Source organism: Eptatretus burgeri, chromosome 18 (assembly GCF_056783735.1).
Source record: "Eptatretus burgeri isolate ZD-2024b chromosome 18, Ebu_testis_v1, whole genome shotgun sequence".
Taxonomy (NCBI): domain Eukaryota; kingdom Metazoa; phylum Chordata; class Myxini; order Myxiniformes; family Myxinidae; genus Eptatretus; species Eptatretus burgeri.
Window position 1 is genome coordinate 43274963 of NC_140978.1, and position 13337 is coordinate 43288299.

The following is a 13337-nucleotide window of genomic DNA, read 5'->3' on the forward strand; positions in this document are numbered from 1 at the left end:
AACGGAAGGTGTGATCAAAGTAATAGGCTTGTGTCTCCATACACTCGGCCTATTCATATTTTGTCTTTGCTTTGTTGTCACCTCCTCCTTCTCACAGCCGGCCTCGTATTCCCAAACTGCAATCATGATCTGAGCGTGTCTATCACCCCTTCCCTCCCAAAGTGGCCCATATCTGCAGGTCCCCTTCTCATGCTTGCCGGCTCCCCCCAATTCATCCTTGCCAGATGTTTGGCTCTCCCATGCCTTTTGCAGTCCAGAATAGTACAAAGACAAATGCTCTGTGCATTTTGAGAAGGAGGATCATGTTTGTTATTGCTCGTCTTGTTATCCTTTTTCCCCTGCGCATGTTTGTTGGTATTTGTGGTTTCAGACTCCTGATGAGAAGAACTGAATTTCTTCCACACGACAAACAACAGCAGTGAAGCAATGAAGAGTTCAAGTTAGAGCTGCTCTAATCATCAGTTGTCGTCTGCTCAGGAAAGGACCAAGGAGAGTTCAAAAGTCGGGAGGAGTAAGGAGAGCTGGTGCTGCCTCACACGGATGCCGGAGTGAGTCAGAGCCTGGAGCATACCGCATGAACACAGGAGGGCCTGAGGCTTTGACACGGTACCATTTCTGACTAGTTAAGCGCCGGTGGGTTTCTATTTCTGTGACATTTTTAGCTCGCCTGTTCGACGAACAGAGAGCTATAGCGATACCCCCGGCGTGAGCGTGAGCGTGAAAATGTTACAGTTTTTGGTGCAAGTTATTTCCTTTCTAATGTTTTTATCTACCACACTATTTTTTACTGATCACAATATACAAATACATATATTGCTTTAAAATTACTTCACTGAAATGCTTTATAAAAAATATTATTAGACTAGTCTTTTAAAAACGATAAATGTATAAACAGGTGAGCGAGCATTCGGTGGCTTTGACACCAACTCTCTGGTTATTAATTGTTTTATTGCTGTGTCTCCATCCTCATTACTTATTAAACCGATTACTTTTAAAGTGTATTTCTGTGCATGTTGAACTGTGGAACCATCCTCCAGCAGAACCAAATTCTCCTTGAAACTGTAAGTGCATGCTGAAACTGCCACACACCGAAATCAATAAAACATCCATACTGCACCACAAAGTCGCCACATGTGCGGAATGCCTCTGCTCGGCATCTTGGGAGTTAATCTCGGGCAGTCTCACAGCCCGTTAGGGAGACCGAATACCATTAAAAATTGGTGATCAGGATCAACACAAAACCCAGGGGATAGGGTTTGGGTTAAGGCGAGTCGCCAGAATCAAAAACATAAATTTTAAATTGAGCAGGATTCAGCACAAAATCTATTTAATTTACTAGGCAATTTAAGGTGTAATTGTTGGTAACAAAAGAAAGAAAATGTTATGGAGGGTGAACGCATGCCAAAGGAGCATGGCCAATTTATGGATATCACAGCGACTTCAATGGAGATGGAGTTAGAGGAGCCACTAGAGGACGAAACAGAGTTACCATCAGGAGCCCGATCCCACTCAGAAACCAAGTGCCAAGAACCAATGCTAGAATCATGTCTCCAAGGGGCAACATCTTGGCATAAGTAATGGTCAAGTTTCCTGGAATTGGGCCAAAATAGAGGCTAATAGAGCCAAGTCAGAGGCTAACAGGAAACCGACCAGCAGCAAATGAAGGATGAGATGGCCGGCATGACAACCAAAATGGCGGAAGGCATGGGCGACGACGACGACACAATTTTTTTCTGTCGTAATCAAGTCTCTCCTACCTCTCCCCCATATATTTGCAGGTTGCTCTGTTTCTTTCCCTCTTCCCTAATATTATCCTCAATGTGTTAGTTCATCCCTTTGATGCAACCACATTGTCTCACTGACCCAATGTCAGTGGATTTCCTTCCCCCCCCCCCCCCGCCCCTTGCACGACCAGAAGCCGACACTTTGTGGACAAAAAGGAAAATACAGAAACTTGTGCATGATATTGTTGTGGTTGACGAAATTCGCAAACCACCATTCAGGTCCTTAGGTGAGATATCTCTGTAAGTATATGTGTAGTTAGGCCCAAACCCGTTGTTTAGAGGGAATAAATGTCATTCATGCGGGCTGCGACCCTTTTAGATAGCCGTTTTTCTTTTACTATCTTTATTTTGGACCAGCCGCCATTACTACCACCACCAACCACGTCTCAACAGCCATCACACAACAACCACCAACCACAACGCCACTTCACAACAACAGCCACGACCTGTACCGTCACAACTCGCCACCATCGCATCACCACCATTCTTGCGCCACTTGTGGGCACCGATACTGGACTCGTGCAGGGCGCGCACCGAGCAGCGTGTTCAGAAACATCACAGACTTTCCGAAGAAAACGGATCAAAAACGACTCACGCCCACTTCTGTTCCGTCCTATCGGTGAGCGTGGGGCGATTTGGCCCCGCCTCCAAGGCGTTGGAGTGTGGTCGCTATATGCAAATTCATGGATCAAAAAGCATTCACGCCCACTTTTCCTCGATCCAATGGGAAGCCAGTTAGAGGTGAAGGGTCGAAGGTGAAGGGGCGAAGCCACGGGGCATATAAACGACCGCGTTCGTCAGTCAGAGAGTTGTCGGTGGAGCTGGGAAGAAGTGGTAGTAGTCAGAGTGAAGAGGACGGAGCTGTGGAGAGGTGGCGGCGGCGAAGGCGGTCGAGGGGGTGCTCGTGTCGGAGTCGGGGAGCTGCGGAGGGAGAGGCCGGCGGCGCGACCGAGGTCGTGGTGGAGACGCTCGTCGCGGGACCCGAGACAGGGAGATATCCTCCATCCCCCGAGCATCAACAACCCCCTCCTGTTTCCCCCCACGCTGAGATAGTGCGCGAAGGGGGCCCCGTTCCCACCCCATACCAGGCAGTCCCTGGAGTCGCGAGGCCCGCGGAGTCGGGGCGCCAGCGCCATTTCGCGGCTCATCACCAGACGGGTAGGCCCGACGCGGTCTCGGCCCCAGGCCCGCCTCATCCTTGAGGGTGGTCCTTTTCTTTTGCTTTGGGTATATGTGTTGTCGGCGCCGTCTGTGAAGTAAAACTGCATAAGTGTTGCCGTGTGCTCGCGTAGTCGGTAATAGATCTGCATTGTGTTTCTCTTTTATATTTGCTTTTTGTGTAATATTGTGTTTCTTCTTCTTTTACATTTGCTTTTGGTGTAATTGTATATGTGTGCTTTCCGTTCATCGTGAAATAAATGTGCTTTATGTTGAACTGTTTTCCCGCTTCGCTTCGTCTTTTCCTCTATTGAATCTCCATCTTACTTCACGTAAAGGGTTGGTCGTGGGCTAAAACGCCCGATAATTAATCGAACCGTCGAGGCAGACGATAACACCGCTCGGTTATCCCGATAGTACGGAACGGGTCGCTTAAAGTGGCCCGTGTCCGAAGTCGACCTGCGGCGAGGTGCGATCGCCCGGTCTACCCTCCGTGTGGGTACTTAGGTAGGTCGAATTTGGCGAGCAACCCTATCCACGCGGGGGGCCGATTGGCACGATCGTGATGAGGCCGAAAGGTCCACCCGTGACTAGTTCCCGGCGTTAGTCCGAGAGGGTCACGACGGGATTGTCCGTCCGGTGGGCGACGTGCCGCGATTCGAGTTACGTGGCCGTTCGCACGCCGGCGGGCGCGAATCCGCAACAATATTTTGACCCCAATAAAGCAGGCAAACATAAAAATGAATGAAAGAAGGTATGTTTTACTATAATCGCCCAAATAATTCTGAAACTCACTCAGTGTTGCACTTTCCCCTCCAGCAGAAGTCTTTCCTTCCTTTAAACAGAAGAACAAAACATCAACTTCTGCATTCTCCAAAAGACAGAACATGATAATGGTGTTTATATTTACAAAAATTTAACATCATTTACCTGTTCTTGCAGCTTGCCTGTACTCACATCCAAACTGGCAATATATAGTACTGTAAAGAAACAAACACAGGGGATTAAAGATAAACTTTACCAAATAAACAAAACGAATGGTTAACAGCTTATAGTCATCAATATCAATAGGAAAAAAAACAACCCTGCAGTTGACAGCATCGCACATTGTGTTGTGAGATTAGTGAACTATGGTCAGGGCAAATTAAAAGTACACCATCATTCAGCTTACATATGGTGAAACATCAAGCAAATACCAGGTTGATGATACAGCCCCAAATTACCTTAAATATAGAGCATCTCTTCCTAAGTTCATTATCAGCCATGTTTTAACTAAGAATGTAATACCAGTAAAAGGCATCCACAACCATCTATGACCATGCTGCGGAACGTCGACTGAGGCTGTCACTCCCCCCCCCCCACCGCCCTCACTTTTTCTTCATTCGATTTTAAATTTGTTTTCTCTGCAAACGCTTGAGTGATTGACATGTATGCAAGGGTTGCAGGGTGTTTCACGTATCAGGAATTTTTCTTGCCTCTTTCAGTCTTCCCCTCTTCCCCCCACAATCTTGTTTTCACCTTTATCCTCTATATTAAAACTTAATGACGCTGTCTGCGTGTACCTGAAACCCATTGGCCAGACAGCTGGCCTGACTCCACCCACAATTGTAAGTAGGAAAATCATATGTCCGTCATGTGGGTGTAAACCTTCTCATATTATATTTCACCTTGCACCTCTGATATTAACCCTTTTACCCCTAGTGGGGTCTTCCACCCCAAGGGGTTTCACCGCCACTCGCGTTCTCTCTATTCTTGTGTACAGTTCATTTGAACGTCTATTTTTCCATTTTTTGTGAACAGAATTCGATGAAAATTGACAGGCATATACTAGACACATATGCACAGGCATTAACTGAGCCCAAAGTGCGATTCCGGCCCTTTGGGCTGAGAAACGGCCCTTTCGGCCCATTTTCTTAAAATTGTTATTTCTCGCTTATTAGTGGACGGAACCAAACCAAACTTGACAGGTATATTCTAGAGACCATTCCGCAGGCCCAAAGTGTGATTCCGGCCCTTTCGGCCCATTTTCTTTAAAAAAAAAAATTAAATGCGCTGAGCGATGCCCAATGCAAAATGAAATCGCAAATGATGATATGAAACTAGCCCCACTCTTGTGAGGTGTTCTGGTTTCTTTTTCTGATGCGATGAAAATCTTACCAAATATCAAAACTATCTGTCGTCCGTGCTATCGCTCACCTGAGAGTTGTACGAATGAACTCCCACGGGGTATGTTCGCAATTCGAACTTGTTTTGGTTAATGACAGACAAAGCCTCTTCTGGAAACGGTTGAACCTGGCGGTACATCTTCTTCCTCATCCTTCTTCTTCAATGATCATCAGCATTTTTAGCTCACCTGTTCGAAGAACAGAGAGCTATAGCGATACCCCCGGCGTGAGCGTGAAAATGTTAAAGTTTTTGGTGCAAGTTATTTCCTTTCTAATGTTTTTATCTACCACTATTTTTTACTGATTACAAAATACAAATACATATATTGCTTTAAAATTATTTGGATCAGACTTCACTGCAATGCTTTATAAAAAAATATTATTCGACCAGTCTATTAAAAACGATAAATGTATAAATAGGCGAGCATTGGGTGGCTTTGACATCAACTCTCTGGTTATACATGGTACACAACGCAGTCGAAAGCAAACTTAATAACCCAGCGACATAAACTGCATGCTCACCAGCATCCATCGAGAAATAACAGCCAGTTTAACTTCTAAGCTACTTTGATGCTGCCTCTTAGCCACTCTATAGTGCAGCACATTTCTTTATGCGCGACACAAAGTACACACTATAGTTCTTTCGGAAATTTTGAGATCTCCTGATTTGGTACTTTAGCGATGTTTACTGGCGTCTTCATCAGTCTGTTAAGCTCTGAAAACATTTCAGAATAAAAGGTATGGCTTTTAAAAAGACGTAAATGTGAGGTAAGGCAAATCAGGAAGTATCAACATTCGACGCAAGTTAATTAGATTATTTCTCCGACATAAGCTCAGAGAGTGGATCCTGGTGTCCAGCTGTCTGTGTCTGTCTGTCCGTCAGTCTATCCATACATCCATTAGCATTTGGCTAAAACATCTTCTCCTCACAAACCACCCGACTGATATGGTCCAAATTTGGTACTATGCATCAGGACAGCAAGGTCTCATGGGATTGTGCTCCCAATCCAGATGCACCCCCTATAAATGGGGGAAAAGGGGTTTTTCCCCAAATATTTTATTCAAAAAATCGTCTTCTCAGAAACCGCCAGACAGATCCAGACCTAACTCGCCACGAGGCATCGGGACCATGCCCGGACCTGAAGTCGTTCTCCTCATGGCCATACAGGAAAGGGGGCCAAGGGCCTCCACCCCGAATCCATCTTTTTCACGAAAACATCTTCTCCATGACTACCTGAACGATACAGACCAAATTTGGTACAATGCCTCAAGACAGTAAGGTGTCATGTGATTGTGCTCCCAATCGGGAACCACCCATTTAACGGGGGTGAAAGTTGTGCTCCCAGTGACTGTACCACTTCAGTAATGGGGGCCATGGCCCCTTCCCCTAATCCCTCAATTTCACCCCGCCTGTTGGGGAAATAAGTCAGTCCCTCATGGGGATACTTTTTTTTTAATTGGCAGTGACTTCTGCCAATTCCTACAAGTGGCAAAGCGCGGTTCAGGTTCGCAATTAACGGATGCATGCATTAAACACTCTGCTTTACGGCTGCACTTCCACATTTATGAGCGACGTGAAAATCTGCAAGTACGGCGCAGTGGCATTGACGAGCAAAATGCCAAATATTCCAAATGGCTTCTACAACTGGGTAATGGTGAGCTAATAAATGTTGATGATGTTGTTCATTTGCCACCTCAAATGAACATGACCTTCGTTGGATCTTGCTGGCCTCATTCATCAGACATTCCCCAACCTAGCGAACAATTGGAGCAATATACATTGGGTGGCCGAATGAGCAATTCTCGCATTACACAAAGCAATGACCGACGAGATCAACAACCAAGTTGCCGCACAGTTTCCCCCAAGGGAATGCTCATTATGCTGTTGCATAATCTGGCACCAAATGATAGTCTTGGTAATGCACACGACTTTTAGTTCAATAAGCTATCGATGGCCATCTAATGCAAGCAACAATTGCATGCACAAGTAAGACTGCCGATCCCGTGCATTGCATTGAAGCCCACTGATGACAGACAACTTTCCATTTGAATGTCAGCATCGACTGTTGCCAGTTTGCTTAGCCTTCAGTATGACTATCAACAAGGCTCAGGGCCAAACACTACAGCGTGTTGGAATGTACTTGTGTGAGCTCGTATTTACAGTCAACTCGATGTCGCTGCGTCCCGCATCTGTCATCCACACAACATTCGTTTTGCAATTTCAGATGAATGCACAAACAAAACAAAAACACGTGGTTTACAAAGAAATTTTGTAAATCATTTCACATTCTGTTGACATTGACAAAGTCCTTCTAAGAAACCTTCGTAACCTTCTAAGAAACGCTGCAATGAGACGATTGTAATAAATCATTGATGGCATACGCATAAAACGATATATTGTTACGAATCTGGAAGCCATTTGCACACAGACAGACAGCAGCCCCCGCAGTTCAGTTATTTCAATAAGTATGTGTTTATAGTCAGGGTCCCGTCCTTCTGTCTAATGGGAATTACATGTGTGCGCTGCGAAGTTTCTTTATAGTTAGTTTTTTTTACAACAAACCCCCCTTCACCTCTCCGCACCATCGACTCCATTGCCCACGCGTTTTTGGCTGAAGGTGTGGGCGGAGCCTCCATTCGCTTCAGATCGAGGCTCCGCTCCGCGGAAGGGCATATAGCGTTTCCTCCAGCCAATGGGCGAAGGGGGAGCAGGGCCGAGGCACCCTGACCAATGAGGGGAAGCCACTGATCGCCCGACAACCCCTCGTCCAATCAGGAGGCGAGTGGGAGGGGAAGAAATCCCTCGGACCTAGCAAGAAGAGGAGAGTACGGCAGTCATGTACGGGAGTCATCGTGGTGATTGGCTCGGTCTTGGTCGTGGTGGCTTTGCATCTGCGGTCCTTCGCGGTGGTTCATCGTGGTGGTGGAGGTCGAGCGACCGCGGCCCTGTGGATTTCAGAACGCGGGTTCGAGTCCCACCGTGGTGGAAGTACGGTGTGACTGCACAAGGCGGAGCGGTACCCAAAAAGGCCCTGGTCCCCAGCTCGCCTTTCCCTCCTGGGCTGAGGGACCGAATAAAGACCCGACGGGGTCCATTTCGTGTGTGTGTGTGTGTGTGTGTGTGTGTGTGTGTGTGTGTGTGTGTGTGTGTGTGTGTGTGTGTGTGTGTGTGTGTGTGTGTGTGTGTGTGTGTGGCGCCAGTCTGATAAGTAGAATTGTTAAGTGCTTTTGCTCATTGTACATTGCCTGCCTGATATTCGTGATTAAGTCTGCACTGTGTCTTATTATTGCAAAAAATCTGTTAAAACAGTTAAATGTTCCAGTTCGTTGCCTGTCGTTTCTACCATTGGCCCAGCACGGTGCGTACTGAGAATTAGAGAGGCCGTTTGGGCCGGTAAGTTGTCATTGGGACCGGTGTGGCTCTGGTAACTCCCACTCAGTACGCCAGACCCGAGTCAGTACATGCGACTTGGTTCGGACAGAGTCAGCCGAGGGTGTGGTTTCCCCGGGAGCTAAACGGCGTGAGTACTTAGGTAAATTGGAATAGACAAGTGGACCCTACCTCACGCCGTCAAAATATTGGCGACCCCAGTCCTTTAAGTGACCCGCGACCTTTCAGACTTATCCGAGAGTCACAACCTAAATTCCAGGTGTTCGGTGGGAGACGGCTCTACTGCTCCACCTAGTGGTCGTTTATCGCCACCGAACCCCGGCCTACAACAATACTGCACTGAGACATCAGACTTGATGTCTGAATGCAATGCATGCAGATGCGAAACTCACTGCCTGCGATGCGTAAGTAACAAGCATACACTCTGCTTCATCACGAGAGATTCCAACCGTTTTTGAGGGCACTGCTTTCAACGGCAACAAGTACGGCAAGGTGTGAGGCAGGGTCAGCAGCCCGGAAGGGGAGAGCAGTGTTCCAACAAGCTGCAGATGAAAGCCTTGCAGGTGGACAGGAGTTCAGGTGTACCAAAGAAGGACTTTGCATGACAGAGGATGCCCAGTCAGCATCTGGCTTTGAAGGCCAACTTTGAAATGTGGTTTCCCAAGAAAGATCATGGCTCAGAACAAAGAATTTTGAGAGGGTTGCTGAGAAAGTAAATGGGAGGGTGTGGTGTGGTGTGGGGTGTGTGTGTGTGTGTGTGTGTGTGTGTGTGTGTGTGTGTGTGTGTGTGTGTGTGTGTGTGTGTGTGTGTGTGTGTGTGTGTGTGTGTGTGTGTGTGTGTGTGTGTGTGTGTGTGTGTGTGTGTGTGTGTGTGTGTGTGTGTGTGTGTGTGTGTGTTATCTTAGGGTTAAAAGACATATTACAACTATTTTAATCTTATTTTTTTTTGTCTCGAGTCTTTTTTGAGAGCTAATCATCAAAGTCCGACGTAAGAAGATGGTCATTGAAAGTTGCGGACGGTGGTGGACTGGTGCAACACACATCCTTAGATTAGAATGTGTGGTTACTCTAATAGCCTTACCTTTGAGTAGAGTGAGAGAGTTGTCTGTGCCTTCAAGTAGTGATGTTCGACATATATTATCACAACTCCACCAGTCGATAAGTCTTGCCCGCTTGCCAAGCCAGCCGTTATTATCAACAGTTTTGAACGGAGTGCTTAAGCCGCTTGGCGAGCGCTCTACAAGAAACTTGGTAACTGAACACACCCCCTGCAAAACTGGAGGTTCATGGAAGTAATTATGAAAGCGATTTGTGTGATTCAGTTTTCAAACATCTATCTATAATTCCAGCAATCTGTGTGTGTCTGTGTGTCTGTCTGTCTGTGACCACTGTTTCTCGACAACCACTGGTCCGATCTAATTGAAACTTGCCAGGTATATTTCTGGGGACCTGAGGATGTGCCTTTTCAAGGTTTGATATTATTACGGTTGTGGAAATTCACAGAACACCATTCAGGTTCCCCAGAGATCAGTTAGGTCGATAAGTGCGTGTCCAGGTTATATTTCCCCACCGATGTATAAAGGGATTTTTTTTCGTGTGCCGGGCTGTGCATCTTTGAGGTAGCCATTATTCTGTTCTATCTTTATTTTGAACAACATCTCCTCACAATCATCTCCACAAACAACACCATCTTTTCACCAACAGCAATCATCTCCACAAACAACAACATCTTCTCACCATCATCTCCACAGCGCCGCCATGTTGTCACCAGCGACGGCATCCCCGAGGACAAAACACGATGGCTTCCTCGGCAGCGGCAGGGTGTTTTCAAACACGGCCGCGTTGTGAGGGTGATTCCTGCCACGTCCGCGTTCCACGGCAAGATTGGATAAGAATGACAAAAGGGGCGGAGCCAGCCAGGGGTGAAGGGTCGAAGATAAAAGACCAAACACCACCCCCGAACCCGATAAAAGGCCAGGCTGAAACGCCGAGAAACCAGTTGAGAGTTGAGTACGGAGCTCTGGAGTTCGGAGTTGAGTCTGCAGTTCGGAGTGGAGCTCGGTCGTTGGAGTCCGGTGGAGTTTGGAGCCTGGAGTCCAGTCGAGCCTGTAGTGCCGTGCAGAGTTGTGGGTCGGTGGAGGCGGCAGCGAAGTCGCCAGCCGGAGAGGTCGCCAGCCAGAGAGAAGTCGCCAGCCAGCGACGTAACGGTCCGAAGTGATCAGGCCCCGGGACGGTCCGAGCAACGTTGAGGAGTGAGCGGGCTCATAAAAGAGCATCAACTCCAAAAGAGCAAGGCCCGTTCGCTCCTCTGAGGCGTTGTCGGCCAAGTCCTATCGACCAAGCCGCATAGCAAGGCCTGGACCAACCGAGCCGCCGTTACACCAGCTGCCATGTTGACGACGAGACATTGAGGGTCGCCCAGCAAGTCACCACGAGGGTGGCAGGTAACCTGCACGGTCTCGCGGAGCTCCTTCGGTCTTCACAGCTCCGAGGAACATTAAAGGCCTATGGTCCTGTTCTCCCCTTTTCTTTCCTGGGGTTTTTGCATGGAAGTCTGTGGCGCCTTGTCCGATAAGTAGAATTGTGGTTAAGTGCATGTAAATGGTAATAGACACCGGCTGTAGGTCTTTTTGCTTGTGTCTTGTACCCGTCCCCCCATTCGTTGCATACGTGCCTGCATTGGAAATAAATGTCCGCTTTGTTTGAATATTCACCTGCTCGTTGCGTCCCTTCCTCCATTGAACTGCCATCATTGCGTTCTGAATATTAGCTGGTTTTTAAGACCGATAAGCTAATTGGGACCGACGGGACCTGGCGATATAAAAACCGCTCGGCAATCGCAATGGAGCGAGCTGCTTAAGCGGCTCGTTTCCGAGCAGGTCCCGTTGAGGTAAAACCTCTCGGTAGTCTGTCCGCGCGAATAATTAGGTAAATCGACAATTTGGCGATCGACCCTGTAGCGCGGGCAGAGCATTGACAAGGTTGTGGTGTGGTTAAACACACCCGTAGCTGGATTTCGGCGTTGATCCGAAAGCTACGACTGGATTGCCACAGTCGGTGGGCGCACGGCCGTAATTAGCTAAAAGCGGTCGCCCGCACGCCGGAGTGGCAGAGATCAACAACAATATTAATCAGACAAGTGGTTCCCAAGTTATGGCCATTTATTTACCAAACCAATGACAGGAAACGTTGCTGCGTAGGCGTGGCCGACGGGGAAAGGGCGTCTTAGTTACCAATGACAGGACACGTTGCTTGGCGTTTTGCACCTTCAGTATCTATCTTCTGTCTATAATTCCAGCAATCTCTGTTTGTTTGCCGTTTCAAGGTTTGAAATTAATCGGACAAGTGGTTCCCAAGTTATTGCCAAGTTAGAGCGCGTTCCCCATTAAGGGTTACAATGTACGGACTTCCGGATAGTGATGACTAACTGTATTCTAATAATTTCTTGCGCGCATTTATAGATAAACACAATGCCCCAATCCAGTCGTCGTTTACGAGAGCGAAGGAACGTCCTGTGTGGTTGTTTGAAAGTTTTATTTATTTTTGCACGTATGGCCACGCACGTACAGGCACACGAGAGCGAAGGAACGGCCTGTGTGGTTGTTGTTTCTGGCACGCGGTTTGAAAATATTTTTTTTTGCATGTACGGCCACGCACGTACGGGCATGCGAGAGCGAAGGAACGGCCTGTGTGGTTGTTGTTTCTGGCACGCGGTTTGAATTTTTTTTTTTTTGCATGTACGGCCACGCACGTACGGGCACGCGAGAGCGAAGGAAAGGCCTGTGTGGTTGTTTGAAAGTTTTATTTATTTTTGCACGTACGGCCACGCACGTACGGGCATGCGAGAGCGAAGGAACGGCCTGTGTGGTTGTTGTTTCTGACACGAGGTTTGAATGTTTTTTTTTGCACGTACGGCCACGCACTAGTACAATTAAACTTAATTAACGGTTTGAAGGGGTATAAATAAATGAATTAAATAAATTCCAGTTACACCGCCGTTTTATCCAGCGTCTATTACATCACATCACCATATCCAACACGTTCCATTGGTTATTCGTTCCTGGCGTCTGTGTCCTTTGTGACGTCATTAAAAGCAGTACGTTTCCAGTTTGGAATGTCTTCATCTGATATTTAATGACAAATTGTGAGGAAAAAAACGACAAATGTTTTATATACAAACCGCGTTTCATTCTCGTCTCACCGAGCACGCAGATATAACACGACGTCCAAATCGCCATGGAATCGGCGGTAAAAACAAACAGGTCGTTTCCTTCTTCAACATTCCTGTCACGATGATGCGATGACGCTTCACGAATCACGACGACAAGGGATCGATGTGCACCGAGCACTTTTACAAAGTACACGGTAATTATTACAACTTGCTCAATTGGAGAAGATCAAGATTTTTGTCTTTTTCCACTTTAAAGACAAAAAAAAAAAAAAAAAAATTTCATCACTTTAAAACAACAACAACAACAACAACAAAAAACCCAATGAACTGCTGCGCACTATACTGCCATGGCGTCCAAAAAAGGAATAAGTAGTAAAACGTCAAGAAAGTCATAACAAAGGAGACACCGAAGTTATATCTCAGCAAACAATTAAAGCAGAAGTAATATCAATAACGTAAGAGCACGAAAGTAGGTACATCTCAAATTCTACGCAAAGACAACGGAGAATACATTTTCAGCGGGACTGCTTGGAGCTAGAATAGATCTACGAAGCTCTAGTTAAAGTTGAACTAATGACTACCGTATTATGCTCGAATAAATTAATATATCTGATATATGCTTAATCGAATTTATTTTATCAAAATTTATTTACCAACCTCGATTCGTA

The 13337-nt window shown here is 46.8% G+C and overlaps 1 protein-coding gene across 8 annotated transcripts in view; it reads right to left on the minus strand.

Moving 5' to 3' along the window:
• B3GLCT (beta 3-glucosyltransferase) overlaps positions 1-12964 on the minus strand; it is a 55690-nt gene extending 42726 nt beyond the window's left edge. For 4 of the 8 annotated variants that reach the window (XR_015053257.1, XR_015053256.1, XR_015053255.1 and 1 more), the window contains exons 1-3: positions 12679-12923; positions 3873-3922; positions 3738-3777 (exon numbers count right to left, since the gene is read on the minus strand). Coding sequence is in view for 3 of the 8 variants with exons in the window: in XM_085863934.1 (XP_085720060.1) it covers positions 3738-3777; positions 3873-3922; positions 12679-12736 (148 nt within the window). In the remaining 5 variants the exon portion in view is untranslated. Of the gene's footprint in view, positions 1-3737; positions 3778-3872; positions 3923-5138; positions 5296-10235; positions 12098-12678 lie in introns of those variants that run through there. The other 4 variants (XM_085863937.1, XR_015053258.1, XM_085863936.1 and 1 more) reach the window with 4 other exon arrangements.
• Between the last annotated feature and the right edge of the window lie 373 nt (positions 12965-13337).